Here is a 19632-nt window from a genome sequence, read left to right as displayed (position 1 = left end):
GCCCAGTCGCCGGCCTTGTGCCTATCCTGACCACTGGAGTGCCATTGAGGTCTCATCAGCGTGAAGTGCCCACTCCAATGCCTGCGGGGATTTGGCAAAGCCTGGCACTGGCCTCGCTCAATGACCGCTTTCTCTCACAAACTGGTCCAAATAACCAGTCGGCTTGGCCGCGGCACCTCATCACTGATTGGAGCTTTATTTCCCTAACAGTGTTAAGTGGTGTGCTTTTTTACTTCCTGAAAATATTTATTTTGCACTAATTGCCTTATTTGCAAAAAGTCAGCCAGTGGCCATTTGTCAGTTGTTTGTAGGACCCTTGGCAGTGGAAAGCGGACGCTTTTCTCACACAGGTTACTCATTTTTACAGCCCCTATGGGCAAAAGGGCAACAGGGGAGTTACTCAGGAATATGATTAACTTTATTGGGATTATTATTTTTGCCCTTTCAAATGGACACAAGCACAATATGACATGGTTGCTTTTAAAAGAAATGATAGTTTATTAAGTTGCGAAATGGAATGACACACCTCATCAATCCTGAACAGCAGCCATAGTGGAAGGACATTAAGGACATTTCTCTGTCAAACGATAAGACATAAAATATTAATTTATATGAACATTAATTAATAAAATCGAATGTACAATGAAGCATTTTAGAAATAGAATGAAAATGTTAATTATTATTTGCATTTTATTAGTTTAATTATAATTATTAAAATATTTGTCAGTATTTTATCAGGCATGTAGCTTTTCCACAATATATGCAAGCTGCAAAGTGCAAAATGCACAGTGTAAAGCAAGCTAATGACCATACATGTTAGCAGGAAGCCCTAAATATATCAGATGTCCACAGTCTTGTATCGAGGCTCCAGGAGATTGCTTAAATTTTCATTTCACAATCATTTCTATTACACATGTAAATAATGAAATCAGAATTCCGCATAGTTATTATAGTAAATATTAAGTAAATATTCTAGCTTTTTTAAAAAAATAATATCTCAATAATATATTGTTGCTTCTGTTAAATTGGTGGTGCTGTTGAGCATTTTCTTTAGTGAGGTCAGTAGAGATGAGAATCAGCGTGCGACTACAACCTCCACTCCTGTAGATGGTGCTGCACCATTTGATAATTTGAATTATTGCTAGGCATTTCAGGCAGAGTGACATTGGAAAACATGACAGACAGATAACAGAACCTTGTATTTCAGCTCTGTTACATTTTGAGTGAACTATCGCAGTATGTACAGTGACACACTACACACCCCTATTGTTCACCATACTTGTTTCTGACACGGGACACAAATGTTTGAACTGCTCCGACATGGAAAGTTCTGAAAACAAGTGGTAGTAATGGATAGAAAGCCTGAGGGATGAAGCGACGATGACTGTGATAATGAGTGCTTATGAAATCACCACAGTCATAAAGTGTATACACAAGGAAACTCATCAGGACAACGCCTGTGCTTGGCTATTCATAAAACATAACAAATATGTTCCCCTGAAATTCCTTAATTGCCAGTAAACGTACAGTTTATAAGACGGTGGCATAGATGTAGAGGATGTGGTATATAAAACACAGATGTTGTGTTGTGCAAATTGTCCACCTCAGGGAAGACTTTGAATGTATGATTTTCTCATGCATTTCCATGCATTGACAAACAGAACATGAGGTTAACTGTCATATTATCACATTTTCAGATTAAATAGCATAGCTCTTCCATTCTTGAAAGCTTATTTCAGTATCATGTAAGGAAGCACCACTAGATGGAGCTGTTTGAATGAATTTTCATTTAAGATCCCATATTTTGCTTTTATTTTTTGCTTTTATATTGGTCTTAGTGGTTCCCTAATACTATATCTGAAGCCTTGGTGCAGAATTACAGGCACTTTTAGCCAGTCCCACAATGAGATTTCCCCAGAAGGCGTTGTTTTGGTATTTGTAGCTTTAAATGCAAATTGAGGAGGAGAGAGGCGAGACGAGGACGGAACTTCTTCCGAGTCTTGTGTGACAGAACTAAAAATAATATGCTCATTTTTACACCGAATCACCAAGCAACTGCAATGCTTTGCACATTTGGAAGCCATGATGGTGGAGTTCCTTTTTTCGGGGAGGGGTAGGAAATTCTTTGGGCGGACGAAGCATGAGAAGGGGGAGGTAACCTTTCCCCTTATAGCGACATAAGGGGACAAATTCCAGAGCCAACTGTCTGAGCTGGTGCTCTCTGAACATCACAATTTCTAGCCACTGCAGAACCACAGACAGGCTATGGGGATCACATATTAATAGTAAATAATCTCACAGAGAGATATTTTTATAAAAGGGGACCTTTATGTTTCATTAAGTTCATTTAATTTTTTGTCTAATTTCAATATGTTATTACCCATAACATATCTGTACAAATGTAACTGTATGAGAGATTGGCATTAAGCACTATTACATTAAACATGTGATATGGTTGTGGTTTTTCTAATTTATTTAATGAGGTATCACATGCTGAAGCCCAACACAGCTCGCTGTTTTGTGTGTCTGTGTTTATCTTTTCACTTTGTCCACAATGCATCATGCATTTTTTGGGGTTCTGTTTCCCCCAGAGGCCTGGCTGAATGGTGTGTGTGTTCTTTTATTCTCGCTGGTGGGTCATCAGTTCAGCCTCTTAATAACACATCCCTAGTACACAGCCCCCACAAACCACAAATGAATGAAAAGAAAAAGAAAAATAAGTACTTTTGCAAAATGGCGTTATATTTTCGAGCAATGCATTCAAAGTTTCCTTTCATGCTGCTGCCAGACATGAAACTGCAGTTGTAATTGTAATTGTATCAGTTTATTAGTGTTGCATTAGAGATACAGACAGGGGCACAATGTATCTCTAATAACAAACGATAAAGTAATCTTTGTTTAATTTCAACTGAGCAGGTTTGTATGTATTCTTCTAATCTTTTGCCTTCCAGAAGATTGTGCACATATGAAGTCAGGATGACCCTTCCTTCGGTTGTCTTTTGGGAATTACAAACTCTTTTCTTTTTCTTTTTTACCTCCCGTCAGCCGGCCACACTCTGGAGCTGCTGGAGCCGCTGGTGAAGTTTCAGGTGGGGCTCAAAAAGCTCAACCTCCATGAGGAGGAGCATGTGCTGCTGATGGCGATCTGCCTGCTCTCTCCAGGTGAGTGTGTGTGTGTGTGTGTGTGAGAGTGCGTGATTATATATAATCAATGTAGAGCTGCCTGACATTTTGTTGCTAAGCGGTGTGCAGTGAAAACCTACAGGAGCATTAGATTCTGTGTGAGTTGTAGGCTTGGGTTCAATACATTGACATGGCATGGCATGTGTTGTTATTAAACTGGTGACCCCTGGGTTGAAAAGTATGGACTCATACCCAGCAGTATTGCATGCAGCTCTGATTACACAAAAGAAGATTTTCACAATAAAAGATCTGTTATGTGATGCTCGTGTGTCGAACCTGCTACACTTTATCTGAAGGAGAAAAGAGTGTGATGCACCGAAATGTGTTGCATCCTGTCCTCTGAGCTGTGATATGAGCTGAGTGGTACAGCAAGTGGCAGCACGGTGCAAGTGTGTGTGAGCGGGAGAGAAATAGAGGGGGGGGGGGACACTGAAATATTTATGAACTGCATATCATAGTGGCCCGTGAATGATAAAAGCCTGGACCGATTCGTAGGGTGTTTGCGCAGCTCCTGAAGAGAGACGTTCTCTTGTTGTTCGTAGCCGTGGTTACAGCTGACCAACCGGGGGGAGAAAATTTGAAAGATGAGGATGTAGGTCGAAATGTACAGCAGGGGCGATCCAGTTGAGGGTGTTAGGTTTCAGTTTGCGTCGCAAGTTGCGTCAGAGTGTGACCCCTGACCCCTGAGAGCTGTGCTAATATGATCCATCACAGAAGCAAGGGCGGGGCCTTACTGGGACATCACAACATGTTGACTGCACCAGTCAAGACAAAAACCAACAAATAATGAAGATGGGATTTGTTTTGTTGCACAACACCACATTTTCCAAAACTCTGCTTCTGTTCTCAGCCTATTAGTTATTATTACTTATTATTGTTCATTAATAAGGATTATACACTTCTTCACCCAGTGTTTATAGACCGAAGCCACAACCTTAGCACTGACATGCAAAGTGATTCTCTGGCTCCAGTGGCACCTCGCAGTGAACATGGTGTTCTTGAAGTCGATGTGATGGAAGCATTAAAAAATTGTCATGAAGGAGTCACTAAAGCTGAAATAGCTGGAAACGTTAATGCGGGTCATTATACAGCGTAGGGGTGTGTATTGGCAAGGCAAGGATCTCACGATACGATATGTGTCACAATATATTGTGATACTGTATTCAATGCAATAGTACAATGAAACTGTAAAAAGCGCTGAAATACGAGATGCTGTGTTCGGTCCGTCATGATTCCTGCGATTTCGCTCTGTCTGAAACGGGAGGCAGTAAATCAAAGTACCGAACTGTACAGCACCATCTACAGGAGTGGAGGTTCATAGTCGCACACGGATTCTCGTCCTTGCTGACCTCACTAACGAAAACGCTCGACAGCACCACCCAGTGGACTAAATTTGCATGCAAAAAATATCGATATTTCATGTCCCTTTAGCGAAACAATATCACCACGTAAGATATCGCGATGTACTGCTGTATTGATATTTTCTAACACCCCTAATACAGTGCATCACAGTTTGTTGGGTATGAGGCTGCAGTGCTGCAGATCAGTCGGGATGCCCATGCTGACCTTGTTTTTTCTATTTATTGATGTAAATCCTGAGCCCTACACTAGCAAACAAGCCCCACAATTTATTGCCAGGTTACAAAGAGCACTGTAAGTGTTAATGGTGTGTTTTTGTGTTCAGACCGGCCCGGCATTCAGGACCACGCGAAGGTAGAGGTTCTGCAGGACAGGCTGTCCGAGATTCTGCAGGCCTACATCCGCATCAACCACCCCGGCGGGAGGCTCCTCTACGCCAAGATGATCCAGAAACTGGCCGACCTGCGCAGCCTGAACGAGGAGCACTCCAAGCAGTACCGCTCGCTGTCCTTCCAGCCCGAGCACAGCATGCAGCTCACCCCTCTGGTTCTGGAGGTGTTCGGGGGACAGGTCACCTAGCAACTGCGTCTCCATGGCAGAGGTTATGGGGTTAGAGGAGGGAGTGGCGCGGAAGGTGGCGTTGGGGAAGGATTGAATGTATGGACAATCTCTCAAAACAACAGTATATCTCGCAAACTAATACAACACAACAAAACAAGGATTTTTCAGGCTGGGATTAGATGTGTGTATGTGCGTATGTGTCCCTGTCTACCTTTGTTGGAGTGTGCGTGTGCGTGCATGTGTCTTCAAAAAGCTGGGAAAGAATAGGAAAAGTACCCCTTCCCAGTGGGAGGTGGGTGTTTCTGATGAGAATGGAAACATTAGTCAGGGAATTGAAGAATGTATAACTGTACATACCTTCTTTACACACGGAGCAGAACGTAAACTAGCGTACGCTCGCAAGGGCAGTCCCGCTCCTCTCCTGCGCTCCCGTACCCAAAGTGTCTGTTCACTTCCTGCAACTCTCAGTACACACACGTCATGCCTTTAGACTAACAGGTTTCCTCCTGGAAAGCGCTGCTGGTGTTTTTTTTGTTTGTTTTTTTTAAATATATATATATATATATATATAATTTTTTTAAAAAATCAACAGCCAATCAGCTATCAGTTCAGTTTTTCCTGGGCATTTTTTCTGGGTTGACCCACGCCTCTCGGCTTTTGCTACTGCTGAGCTCTTAGCTGTTTCTGGAGTATGGGGACTGCAATATCTCTAAGCTATCCTACATGTATGTGTGCGAGTGTGTGCGTGCGTGCGTGTGTATGTATGTATATATATTAATCTATAAGCTCTCTAAATGATAGCATAAACTGTAAATTTGGTATAAGCTCTTTTATAGCACACTTTTTGTGCTGTTTGCCAATACTGCATTGCCATATCTGTTGAAATCAGGCTGGCCACAGCAGCCTGGTTCATGTTCGTGTACTATAACCACAAACCAACCATAAGCTGCCGTACAATTCTAAGAATTGGTTATTGATTGTATGGATTTCCTCTGCTATAGCACTTCTAGCCTTGCAGTTTATAGTTTTCTTTTTTTTGTTTTTTATTTTTCCCGTACAATTCCATGAATTGTCTTGTGGGGGTTGAGGAGTACAGGTCATATTTAGATCTCCTTTGTAATCTGCTTTAAATCTCACCTCCTCGGAAGCTGAAAAAGATGATGATGATGATGATGATGATAATAATTTGAGTGAAAGACTCATAGAGGACGTAGAACTATATCCTCTCTTTCGCTCTCTCTCTCTCTCTCTATCTCTATCTCTCTCTATCTCTTCTCTCTCATTCTCATACTATTTCTGAGTTTCACCTCTTTACTTGCTACCTCTTGCGTTTGGCTCTGCACACTGTAGATTAGATCTCCTTTTCTGTGTTGCCCTCTTGTGGCAAGCATCTGTAAATACTGTTATCTCGATGTCGCTGTACATAGGGCTGATTTTAGATCAACTAACTAATACCAAGAAAATCCTGGAAAATATATATGCAAATATGATACAGATTTATTTTGAGTTATTTTATCAACACTATGCTTAGTGACCTGTATCTGTGTATTTACAGTTTATATAGAAACACTTACCTTGAGGGTGATCTCAAGTAGCCATTCAGAAGCCTTCACATTGTCGCATAACATACGTGTCATAATAAGAGTTTAATTCCAGCGTTAATGTGTCCTAACACCTATTTTATGCATGCCACAGCATGGTTATAAGGCTTCAAACGAACCAGTGTAAGCATGACTCTGCTGCTCTCCTAGCATTTATTGTTTTAACCTTTCTGAACATGTGTATGGCAGTGCTCCCGAGCACACGGAGAACATTTCAAGAAGGCTTATTGGATGGCTACGCAGACCGGCGCTCGGCGCCAACGGCAGGTCAGTGTGTGTTGTGTGTGAGTGCGCGTACGGAAGAATGAGAATGGTGTACATTTTTCCCAGAATGCCAGGGCTCAGGTTTGGTGTAGTTATTCATGTGGGTTCTTCCCTTGCAGTGTGATTTTAATTTTTTTTTTTATTTTTAATTTTTTTATAGGAGAGTTGAGAGGAGGGCACGAGGTTGCTTGTATGCTTGCTATAATATGACTAGATAATTAAAATAACTACCTGAAACGTGGCGGACGCGACTCACTCTGATGTACACGTGTGCCGTGTGCATGTGCACAGGAACACTGACGTACTGCTAGCGCTGACGCTGTGTTCTTGGAGGGCTGGAGCGTACTCCTTCCTGATGGCAATGTGTTTCTGTTTTTCAAAGAAATACATCATCAGTATATTAAAATGGCCAGTTAAAAATATATATACATATTTTTTTCAAATCACCCCGTTTTTATATAGAGGGTCCATGGGGAAGAAAGAGCATCCCACCCAGAACCCATAATGTCGCGTTACTGCTTATGGTGGGGACAGGATGAGGGGCGGGGCAATATGGCCTAAAATTAAATCTGTTTCATATTATTACCTCAGCGTGTAGAAAAAACAAACATGTAAATGGTTCTTAAATAAAAAAAATAATAACAACATAAATGTTTATATATGTTATGCTCACAACTTTCTGTAGAAATGTTAAGTACATTTTATGTCTTCACTTTAATGATCCATATTGACCAAAACGGGTCATTTTTGACTTAACAAATTTTGCCTGTGATAAAGTGGGCTGCTGTTATGTGGTAAATTTGCTGAAGCAAAAAATCAAACCAAATGCAGCCAGATCAGTAATTTCAAATACGATATAAATGAATAAATGATCTCCAGTTGTCGAGTTGTTCCTTGGTGTCAATGTGAACTTTGGGGTCAGGGCATTTTGACTTTATTTTCACATTAAATTTTTTTCCATTGGAAAAAGAATTGACTAGCTCAGTAACTATCTGCCTAGACTGACCTTCACAAGGTTTTAACAGAAATAAAAGTCCTCCTCACTGGTAAGGCATGGCACGGGAAATTATGGCTGTGGGGTGGAATTTCTCTTTGTTTACCGGGACGGCAAAATTACGATGACTACCTGCTAGGTTCCCTGCCCCTCCCCTCCCTTGTGACATCACTGTGCATCAGAGAGTGGGCGGTCCCATCTGCCATTCTCCAGAGGTTCCGGCTTCCTCCCGTTCTTTGACCTGATTTGGCGCGTGAAATTCGCATTGCTTGTAGGCTCTCATACGGTTATGCTGGTCAGGACAGGTTATCACAGAGGAAGTTTTCCAATTATGAGAATCCAGATGGGACTGGGTTGTAAAAACAACACCAAAAAAGGCAGAAAAAAAGATAAAGCATGTTTTTTCCTGTTTTTTTTTTGTTTTTTTTTGGCGTTTAGATACGTTTTACACAGATACTCACACTCCCATGTGTACACTCAAAAAGAGAGAGGGAGAGGGATGAAGACTAGTGCTGGTCAGCGGGTCGTGTTGCAGCAGTCGGACAGCCCACAGTAGACTTATAGTTTACTACAATAGTACTATTGAACTACAATAGTTTCAGTTCAACAAGGAGGATGTTTGTGACAAAGGATCTGATATAAGATGTGGGTACTTAGTGTTCTTCGTTAATGTTGAAATCCATTTATTTGATGCTGGGTGATTTGATTAGTTTAGAACTTTTCAGTGTCTCTCCCCCTGCTCTCCCTCTCTCTTGACACTGACACCAGTCTGTTATCATTCATCCTTTCCCAGTTCTCGTCTCGTTCCGTCTCCATCCTGTATTTATTGTCTCCTCCTGTCTTTTTTTCCCTCTCAGGTTTGCACAAATTTAGCTGCTTAGTGTTTTTTTGTCTCTATAGGGTTTTTATTTGATTCAGAAACTGGAAGAAAAAAGACAAAAAGTTGAGTGATTTTTAAAAAAAAAAGGATTTTTGGCATGAAAAAAATATTTAGATATGAACCGAGCATTACCTGGAACTTTAATGTAATTAAGAAATTAATGTAAACAAAAAAATATCTATATATTTTTTTGTGTTTTTAATTTTGTTGTGTTTTTCATTTGATCTGTGAATAGTTATACATGGAGTAATTTTTTTTTTGCATCCTACAGTACACCAGCAACCTTACAAAATTTGTTTATTTTTTACAATTTCTATAAAGCAAAAATAAAGGCCTCTCAGTTTAAAAAAAAACATGAAAGTGTTCAAATGAGAACCTAAAGTTGATCTCTTTTAGGAGTCCAAAATGGAACCATAACAAACTACCTCTCTGGTCTACAGACAAGCTTCAGCAAGAAGCTTTTTTTTATTTTTTTATTTTTCTATTATTTCTAATTCACATGTATTTATTGATGTCCTGTGAGAAACACGGATGAATACAGTACCTCATATGTTATCATATATGATAAACCTGCAAATTGGGAGGTTCCACATGAAGTCTGTTTTTTCCAGTTTTTTCTTTCTTTTTTTTTTTTTTTTCTTTTTGAAACACTTTTTGGTGTGCTTCAGATTTTCTAGCGCACAGTTACAGGAGCTTCCCGTAGTGTGCCTGATGAAAAACACTGAAGCCTGTGTTTTGGTATTATCACTGTTTAGTATTACACAGTGTTGCTGCTTGGGTGAGACCCACGATTCAGGTTTGACTCCTCTTTTGATAGAGACCGTTTGATTAGTGATAGTGGTTTTTAGCTGCTCAGCAAACTTTCCCTTTTTCCTCCTCATGCTCAGATTTCAGACATGGTTATTGTTTTTTTTTTATGTATTGCAAATTGCGTAAAATCATTGTCCCTTTTGTCTCCAAATGCTAAATGCTTCTTATCTGAATCATATTGACTGTAAATGCTGTAGGATTACCGTTGTGCCTTTTTTTTAAAAAGAAGGTTCAAATGGACGTTCAAGAAAAGACATGAACTCAGCTTCAATGTTAATATGGATAATTTTCTACATTATGCATAACAAAGCAGCTATACCACAAACCTCCTGAACAGGACCTCACATCGTATGGCTTACTGTGAGTATCAGAAGCCTAATGGTGGCCTGACCTTTTCCTTTACTTTCTGATGTGCATATCAGCTTCTGAAGAACTACTACAGGGAAAAGGTCCTTAAAAATTCAAGAACTAATGTAGTGTAGGCAAGACACGTTAACTCTCAACTAACAATAATCCTTATGTCATGTACTGGTACAGGATGTGTGACTGGGATTGAGCCCAGTTCTGCGTAGGCCAATGAGGGTGCACCTTCTCGCTTCAGCCCACAACCTCTTTGGTTCGATTAGTCACACCGGGCCTCCAAAGTTGAATTTTTTTTACCTGCACAGGTCTTAAAAGCTCATTTTGTGACCACCTTCCTCAGTAAACCATTAGCAGTTTTGAGCATGAAACGTGGGAGTACAGTGAGTCTAAGCAATGATGTATTTAATCAGGTGAGCTGAAACAGAAAAATCTGTAAATATTGTAGCCCTTCCATACCAGGACGGACCTGTAAAGACACCAAATCTGATCACTTTATTTAAATGTTGAAATCCTACCCCCCAGAGATAAAAAAAAATAAGTACTTAACTGAGAACACAGTGATTAAAAAGAACATCTGCCATGGATGTGAGATCCACACGCAGGCTTGCTTCCTTGTGCTTGCCGGCCAATATGAGGATATTGCTGCAATTATGTATGTAATTGTTCATTGACTAAAAATTACTGCTTTTTTCCTTTTCCTTTTTTCCTTCTTCTTCAAAGAAATGTATTGTAAATTCATGTGTCCAGAATAATGTAATGATATGTTTGTCCAATGTTTTACAAATCAAATAATAAACCGCTGTATATAGAACTGCTTTTTTGGCATCTTATCATCATTGTTTCATTTCAATTTTTTCTAATTACTTTTAATAAATATTTTAATAAACACATTCTAAATAATACAATGAATTGTATGTATCATATGGGAACCTTGAGCTTTTTAGTAATTAAACTACAAAAAAAATTTGCCTTTTTTTCACAAAATTCAATTATTTTGAGTCTTTGTTTTGGTGCAGGGCTAATTTTGTCCAGTTGATGGCGCTCTTTGTCCACTGATCATTAACCACACATGCTATTGTGTTATTTATGCAGTACAGGAGACCTACACAGACACACGCACACACACACACACACACAGACAGGAAGTTCCGTTCTCTACACAGCTTTTAGAAGACGCCTCTGCTCAGAGCAAATGTTGTCATCATCACTCCTCCGATTCCTCCAGCTTGTACTGTAGGGGTGCAGATGGAAGTTGACACTGGTGATGTCAAGACGTTTACAGAAAAGTGTACTCTATTTGGTCTGGTGCAAATTCTGAGGAGTTCTGCATCCTCAAATAAGAGCCTGATGTTCGTCCAAACATCAGCTACAGGGTTAAAGCTGCATTTGACTCTTCAGTCAGCATGTGCTTCACGTAATCGGCCATAAAATTACAACTACCAATAAAATATTGAATAGCATGCCTTGCTTTGTCCAGACAGCTCCAACTTATCAAGGCAGCAGAATTTTCAAGTGTGAGGTGGAGCTCCTTCCTAGGATCCCACACATGCTCAGTCAGACTGAGATCCGTAGGCCAAATAATCATCTTAAACTCTTTCTCATGTTCCTCTAACCTGTTCTGAGACTTTTTTACCCAAATTAAATTCTGAAACAGACCTCTCTCATCAGGGAATGCCACTGCAATAAATGTGAAGTAGCACGGTCTGTAGCACCCGTGGGGACAAGTAGCATCCACATGAATGCGGGACCCAAAAATGATCCTGATGCTCTCATCCAGAGAGGCTTACACTGATCAGTAATTTGAGGGTGCAGTGAATCTTGTTAAAATGGCACCTGGAAGTAGGTGAGATCATTAAGATCATAAGCAATTTGCACGTTTTTCTCCCTGAAGCTGATGTGTTAGAAGCAGTAAGCAGTGGGGCAGTGGTGGCCTAGCGGTTAAGGAAGCGGCCCCGTAATCGGAAGGTTGGAGGTTCAAAATCCTGGTCCCCCACGGTGCCACTGAGCAAAGCACTGTCCCTACACACTGCAGCCTGGGCGCCTTTATTATCACTTTATTATTAAAATGGCCATGTGTGAGGATTTGGGTAACTTTGAAAAGTTGTGCATGGTTAGATGGATGCGTCACAGCATCGCCAATCTCGAGAGGATGCAAGGTTTGAAGGCCAGTGGCACACAGAGTCAGTGTGATGCTTCTACTGGGTCCGTCGTGCATGTAGATGTTACTTTGACGCTGAAACATCCCTCCTAAACATTGTTGCCAACCAAGTACACCCCTTCATGGAAACATGGCAGCGCCACACACACACACACACACACACACACAAAAGAATTGTGGGGCTCCACAGAAAAGTGTGTTCTGGTTCTAGTTGCTGTGGTTTCCCATAGAAAAACACAAACATGCTTTTGTCAAAAATGCCCCCAATATTTTACTATAGGATAAATATATTTAAATCAAGTATGCTTATTGTACCCTTGTATTTCCAGATCAGTTATTTTTTAATTATTTACAGATTACTTGACTTAGTTAACACTGACTCAACACACACACACACACGGGTGATGTGTGTTATTTACGTCACCTGAAGGTTGTTCTAATGATATGGTTGACAGATGTAATTGGTGTCTCGCTCTCTCTCTTGCTCTTTTCTGTTATTTTTCTTCCTCTGTGCTCTACAGATGAGCATTTAATCAGCAGCTCTCGTATGACCGGAAGCGGCACACTGTTTGCTGCAGAAATGTGATGTTGCTGCAAGATCTAATTTGCCTCTTTGGACGGTCAGATTTGCCCTGTGGTATCTCGGTGCTCAGAACGGGGCCCGAGGTTTTATCAGGGCATCCAGTCGGCGTCGAGCCGTTAGCGCTGTGTCCTGCGCCTCGTGGTGTTGCGTAAGAGGACAGATAAGCGGGCATCCGTGTTACAGGAGCGCACTTGGCCGCTCCCCAGAGACCCCGAGGTGCCACCAGTAGGCTGAGAAAATAGATGTATATATTTTTCTTTGCGCAGAATCAGTAAAATGCGAGTCCCATGATGTCAGATCTGTGATGGATGTCAGATCTGTGACTAGATGGAAGGGCGCAAGGTCAAAACAGTGCCGCCCAATAAAAGGCAGAAAAAGTTTATCGCACTAAATGCGACTCTCTGTGGCACAACAAGCTTTTCTGTTTGTCAGCCAATAAATGAGGCCAACTGGTGCCGGAGAGGGAAAGAAATCTGCTGGTTCTGCATCATGCCATTAACTGTTGACAGATGGTTTATAACGTCTGGGGAATAAAATGAAGCCTGGTTTTACTGGAAGTTCATTCTCTGATATGCATGAAGCGCTGTTGTTGTTGTTGCTAAGCAAGATCATCGAATGAAGAGCAAGGAGGGTAACAGATGCTGGTCCCGTCAGAATGTTCAGAATGGCTGGCTGAATGCTTAATGTGCAGTATCAGAACTCCTAAAAGGCCTCTCAACCAATCATAGCGCTCGATTTGATCTTACGATGATCTAACATTGGAAGGTTTATTGTCGCAATGCACAGAAATTCTTACTCTACAGTTGCAGATGAGGGCAGAGTAGTGCAAAGGATCATAATGTGCAAAAATAAGACAAGTAATCACAATGGGTGGGGACGTCATCCAAGCGTTTAAAGTCCCATAACTATAAACCATCTCATTTCATTTTTCTCTCACATTGCTATTTATGCAAGTGTGCTTGTGTAAAACACCCCTGATTCTTCAGTAAATTACTGATAACACTTAAAAGCACATATTAAACATGTCATCATGCTGTTGAAAGTGGTCAAGGAAGACAAAAGTTTAACTGATCAATCATGATAGAACAGCCATTATAAAAATTAAATAGATTTAAAAAAAAAAAAATAGGGAGTAGTCTTTATTAATTTTTTCAGTAGCTGGGGCCTAATTCAAGTGGATTAAATCGGTCCCCAAATATTAACTTCTTATCACAATAGCAGTGGTTTAGCTGGAATCTATTATTATATATTTTGACGTGATTCATGAATTTTTCCTTTGACTTCAGCAGGAACACTAGAAGAAGTAGTGGTCCAGAAAGCCGTAGCCGTATTTATTTTTTCCCCCGGAGGGAAATATCCAGGCGTCTGTTTTGCCTGTGCATTCCTCAAAACCAAATCAAGCCATCCTGTCACCAGGGGCGACTGCAGCTTATAAGGAAACTTAACATTTTTATCATATTTTTCAGAGGAGTCTTCCAAGTAATTGTAAATCCAGCGGCCACAGGCCGAGGCAAATATTAACTAGGGAAGAATTCGGATTGTTTTATATAGGAGAGCTGGTCCCAGATGTGGAGAATCAGCCAAATCCAGGATGATGTGTGGAGCCACGTGAAGGAAGCAGCTGGGTGTGATCCGTCCACCGGGCCTTGGTTTCTTCATGCAGACCTGTAGCCTTAGCTGTCTGGATGTGGATTTTGTGTATGTGTGTGTGAGTGAGAGAAAAGAACTGTCTTATTTTGCTAACAGGGTGGTGCCCCACTCCACCGAGTTCCTCGGGTTCACACTGGGACGGACCATAGGAGGAGGGGTGTAGGGGCCATCGTGAAGGATGAGCCGGACGGAGCGCCTGCGTGCGTACGTGCTTGTGTTTGGGTGAGGAGGGGTGGAAGTGTGTTAAGTGCAAGTGATAAAGTACCCTCGTGCGGATTCGGGCGTGGCCGCTGCCTGACGTTGGGTTATTTCTGTGCACCGTGACGCCACTCGCTGATAGTGCGCAGCTCGTGGCCATCCTGATAGTGGGGGCTCCCCCCCCCTCCAGAATCAACTGTAAGCTTTACCCGGAATCCTGCTGGCTTAATAACAACCTCAGGCTCTTGGTATCGCCCCGAGCGACGTGAGCCACGGCCCAGGGTTCCGCGCATAGCGCTGAGAAAACACCACGGATCAAGTGCAGGGTGTGGTGCTATTCTTTTTACACAGACCAGCGACAGCAATGCAGCAGTGAGTTCTATGAACTCCCTACACCGTGCATTAAACTTGGTGCATTGGGCCTATGAATAAAAGTCAATTAATGCAATGAACTAACTTGCATTTTATTTACTGCCTGTGTGGTGTCCAATTAATGACACAGATTCATCCTAGACATAGACAATGCCTACACAAAGTTGGCGATGAGCAGTGAAGGAGATTTGGGGTCCATTTCACATTGTTTTCTAATGGAGGCACGTGGCTGCCAAGGCGCTCGAACATGGGAGAGGTGCTTGAGGTGTGTCTTCTTTTACAGGCACCAAGAGAGTGGAAATCCAGAACATATCTAAACTTGTTGTGCGCAATAATCAGGCCTTAGGTGGAAATAATATAAAATCTATTAAGGTGTATTTGTAATACACGTGGTACACATGTTACCATGGTACTCACAAACATGTAAAAAAACAGACTTGCATTCTGAAGCAGCAGAATTAGGGTAAATTTGATTCCTGCGCTCTCTGTATTGATTCCTTGTGCGCCGGTTCGGACTTTTCCGAGTCTGTAGTCCCTAATGTAAGTCACTCCCATGTGATTAGTGTGGGAGCAGCGTGTGTGTTGGAATGGGGGAATCTCTGGAACGTGTTTATTCCGCCCGGGCCCGCCGACTTAGACTGTATGGGGCAGAAGCGCACATGAAATCCCTTTACTGGCCTTGCCAAGCTCTTGCATCAGTAGCCAGAGCCGCCTTTCTCTCCATGGCAGCATTTTATTAAACAAGTAATAGCATAAACATGCAATTATCCACCCTCCCATCCCCCTGTCTTTGTGTGTTTACATGTTTCTGTGAGTTTGGTTTGGTTTTCTGAACTGGTGTGGAAACCACCTACCCTGTGGGCAATTTTCCCAGCTCTACTTCATGCTTTACATGAAACTTTGGTTTGGGTCAGTATTACATTTAGGGTCAGGAAGAATATGGTAACGCATAGATGACAAGCTCCAAATACCTGCTCTGTTGGTCTGTAATGGCTCAGTATTGATTCTAGAATCTGCTGTATTTTAGTTAATTACACAAACGATGACAACCCCACCCTCACATGCTGATGTGCACGGTGTGCGGGCGGCTTGGCTGCTATTTTGCAGAAGTGAAATGTGACCGAATAAAATATAACTCTGGCGTTTTATGGAAAATACAGTCTGTTGTGAATGCACTAGATGTTTTAGGTCAGAAACACGTTGTGCCCAGCAATGCTTCTGGTTCTGCACACATCGTGACATTTTTGAAAACGTAATATCAATCACGATAGTAAAGATCTTGGTTTATGGGTGCGTTTTAAGGGGCATGGGAAAAAATAAAAGCAGCAGGATAAATGCAGGCCTCCTAACATGAACACAGTTTCAGGGCAGCTGAATTTTTCATACAGATTCATGACGGATTGATAGTAGAAGTGGTTAAATCGCTACCAGGTACATAAATAAATGTCAAAAACGGTTATTTTGCCGGTAGCTTAGTAAAAACATTGTTAAGGAAGCATGTTTCCTTGGGAATGGAGACTTTAAAACATTAATCAATGCTAAGTTTAATGCAACCAATAAAATGATGACTTGATCTAAAGAGGACTGGATGGGGGTTCATTTCTTTCTCACAGTCCTTCTATCTCCCTCACTGCCCCTGGCTCTCACCACCCCTCCTCCTTAATCTCCCTCTTGCCCCACATTGTTTCAAAGAAAGGAAAGAAAAACAGCTAGACTTCCTCCTTATTGGGCTCTTACTTTCCAAGTTGGAGTTGGAGGCCAGGAGAAGGAGGAAAAGGATGCATTGTGTGTGTGTGTGTGTGTGTGTGTGTGTGTGTGTGTGTGTGTGTGTGTGTGCGCGCGTGCACATCCGCGTGCATGCGTTGCTGGGTGGGGATCCCAGCAGACAAATAGTGTTAGAAAGACAACAGTCGCAGCCAAAATATTTCCTGATTTTTTTTTTGTGATTTTTGACCCTTTGGCCTACGTGGCATGAACAGCATCAGTCATCAGTGTGCAGAAACTGATTTGCACAAAGACTGGCCAAGTGCCCAACACAAATACTGCTGTCCATCTAAGTACATTTACATTTACGGCATTCATCAGATGCCCTTATCCAGAGCGACTTACAATCAGTAGTTACAGGGAAAGTCCCCCCCCGGAGCAACTTAGGGTTAAGTGTCTTGCTCAGGGACACGATGGTAGAGAGTGTGATTTGAACCTGGGTCTTCTGGTTCATAGGTGAGTGTGTTACCCACTAGGCTACTACCACCCCTAAGTATTTGTATCTAAGTATTTTGTATCTAAGTATTTGAGTGTGAACACAGGGCAACCCTATTGTAGTTGTTAGACATTTGGGGGTCCAAGCATGGAATCATTTGTATTTGTTAGAATTTTTTAAAGCCATAAATCCAAACAAAGCAACATACCCTCTACAGGCCACCCTAAGGTCAGTGCAGTGTTTTGATCCAGGAGTCATGAACAGTAAATTAGTTTTCCCCATATCGGTTGCTTTTTTTTAAACGTTTTTTAGGTATTTTGCATAAATAGAAAGACTCCTTCAAAGACATGCCACAAAAATTGGTATTTGCCGTCTTGGGGCCATGTAGACGAAAATGATCTGTGTAATTTATACCAGGCAATATAATCATCCAAGAAGGGCCCCAAAAAAACCCCAAAAGGTAAATGTCCTAGAGCCATAAAATGTGGTGTTATGTTATGTAATATTTCCGCCATTCATGATAGCAAAGTGACACATGTTCATAGACCCTGTTGCCTAAGCAGTTAACCTGGCCATATAGCCACCTGCGGCTGTATTTACTAAGGTGCTTATGTAAACTGTGAGCTAGTTACGGTATGAAAGGATGATATAAGCAGTTGCACAGCGGTTTTTGTTGCTGCACTGTAATACTGCAAACACATGGAGCCTGGAACACATGCACAACCGGGCGAGGTGAGGTGTAAAGATCATGTACGAAATAACGACTGGAAGAAGACGAGTGGAAAATATGTCGAATTCTTTAGTTATGATCTAAATCTGCACTGCATTTGCTGTAAACCTCAGCTATAATAAACCATTGTGCTCACTGTGGCCTCATTCTCCCTTCCAAATTTAGTTCAGTGTTGTTTGCTTGCATAGTGGCTATAAAAAGGATGGGATATTTCCCCCCCCACAGTTTATTGCAGTGCGTCGCAGCATAGAATCAAGGGTAAATTACAGATTTTGGGTACTGAAGTTCTCATGCCTGATGAGTTAGAACTTGGTTACAGCTGGGAGTCTATTTGAGTGAATTTCTCCCACAGAGTGGTTTGGTTCTGGCACTGAAATCCAGGTTCACTCCACTGCATTTAGTCATCGCTGTAAGATGAATAGGGCGCACATAGGACAACTGACTGACCACTGAATCACAAAAAAAAGAATTCTGCCGTGCTGGACAGTTCACTATTATATCAACCAGGTGAACTTTATCACGTTTTGACCTGTGTTGCCCTGTATCTTCTGCCAAAAAATAGGCGTGTGAGCGTCAGAACCTGGTCATGGAAGAAGGTGACCCAGTCTGATGGAAGATGTTCAGTCCATGTGCATTGCTGAACTAGACATGATACAAGGAAGCGCTCTGGGAAGAAGGGAAGGCAGCATGTGACGATTTTGGCAATGATCTGCTGGGGAAGACTGGGTCCTGCATTCCTGACACGTACCACCAAACTACCTACATTGAGCAGCCGCGCTTATCCAGAACAACAAGGGAAAGTCGCCCTGGAGCAACTCATGGTCTTGCTCAGGGACACAATGGTAGTAAGTGGCCAAAAAAAAAAATGCTGTTTCTTAATTCCCCACCCATCCATCATGTGTGAGAAGTTAGTGTCATGCTGCACACATGGCTGGCTCACAAGGTTTAAGGCTTAATATTATTGTTATTATATGGCTGTCAACTCCAGGAAAGAGTGGCAGGAGTATGTTCACTGAATAATAAAAATGCATCTGTTGTGCATTTCAGGAGAGAGAGATATTCTCGGACCCAGTGCTTCAAGAAATAAATCGCCAACGTGTTGTGTTTGGTGCTACTCTCCTGGAGCCTCAACACCACCTCCACCGCCTCCTGCCCAGCAACGTCTGTACTTCCTCAGGAAGCTGAAGAAGGCCAACCTCCCTCCTCCCATCCTCACATCGTTCTGCCGAGGGACCATTGAGAGTGTTCGCTGCTGCTACATCACCGCCTGGTACGCGAACTGCACTGTCGCTGAGCAGAAGGCCCTGCAGCGGACAGTGAAGACAGCAGAGCGCATCATCTGGGTTCCACTTCTACCCATCTCCCAGCTCTACGAGAAACACCTCATCCGTCGTGCTCGGAACATAAGGAAGGAGTCTCACCACCCCTCACATGCCCTGTTCCCCCTCCTACCGTCTGGCAGACGGTTCTGCAGAACTGTAACTGCCAGACAACTTCCCCCAAGCAGTCAGAGCTCTCAATACACTGGCATCACCAAAAACTGATAAACTCAACAACTATACACTTCCAGCTTTATGCACCTGATCTTTGCACATTTCTGCTCTTTTTGCACATTCTTGCACATTTTTCACACGTTTGTCTTGTCTTGTGTGTCCTGTTTGAAATATGCAACATTTCCACTAACAAGCATCCTACATGGTGTTGTCCAGTTATGTCCTGTTCGACC

The 19632-nt window shown here is 42.0% G+C and overlaps 1 protein-coding gene across 4 annotated transcripts in view; it reads left to right on the top strand.

Annotated features, from left to right (window-relative positions):
- The window catches only part of vdrb (vitamin D receptor b), a 42719-nt gene extending 23591 nt beyond the window's left edge, over positions 1-19128 (top strand). For 3 of the 4 annotated variants that reach the window (XM_028999181.1, XM_028999182.1, XM_028999183.1), the window contains exons 8-9: positions 3046-3162; positions 4868-10830. In XM_028999181.1, the coding sequence (XP_028855014.1) occupies positions 3046-3162; positions 4868-5121 (371 nt within the window). In that variant the 3' untranslated portion in view covers positions 5122-10830. Of the gene's footprint in view, positions 1-3045; positions 3163-4867; positions 10831-18953 lie in introns of those variants that run through there. The other variant, XR_003751463.1, reaches the window with a different exon arrangement.
- Positions 19129-19632: the final 504 nt, after the last annotated feature.

Source organism: Denticeps clupeoides, chromosome 12 (assembly GCF_900700375.1).
Source record: "Denticeps clupeoides chromosome 12, fDenClu1.1, whole genome shotgun sequence".
Lineage (NCBI taxonomy): Eukaryota > Metazoa > Chordata > Actinopteri > Clupeiformes > Denticipitidae > Denticeps > Denticeps clupeoides.
Note: the sequence above shows the minus strand (reverse complement) of the source record. Positions and strands in the feature narration are given on the sequence as shown.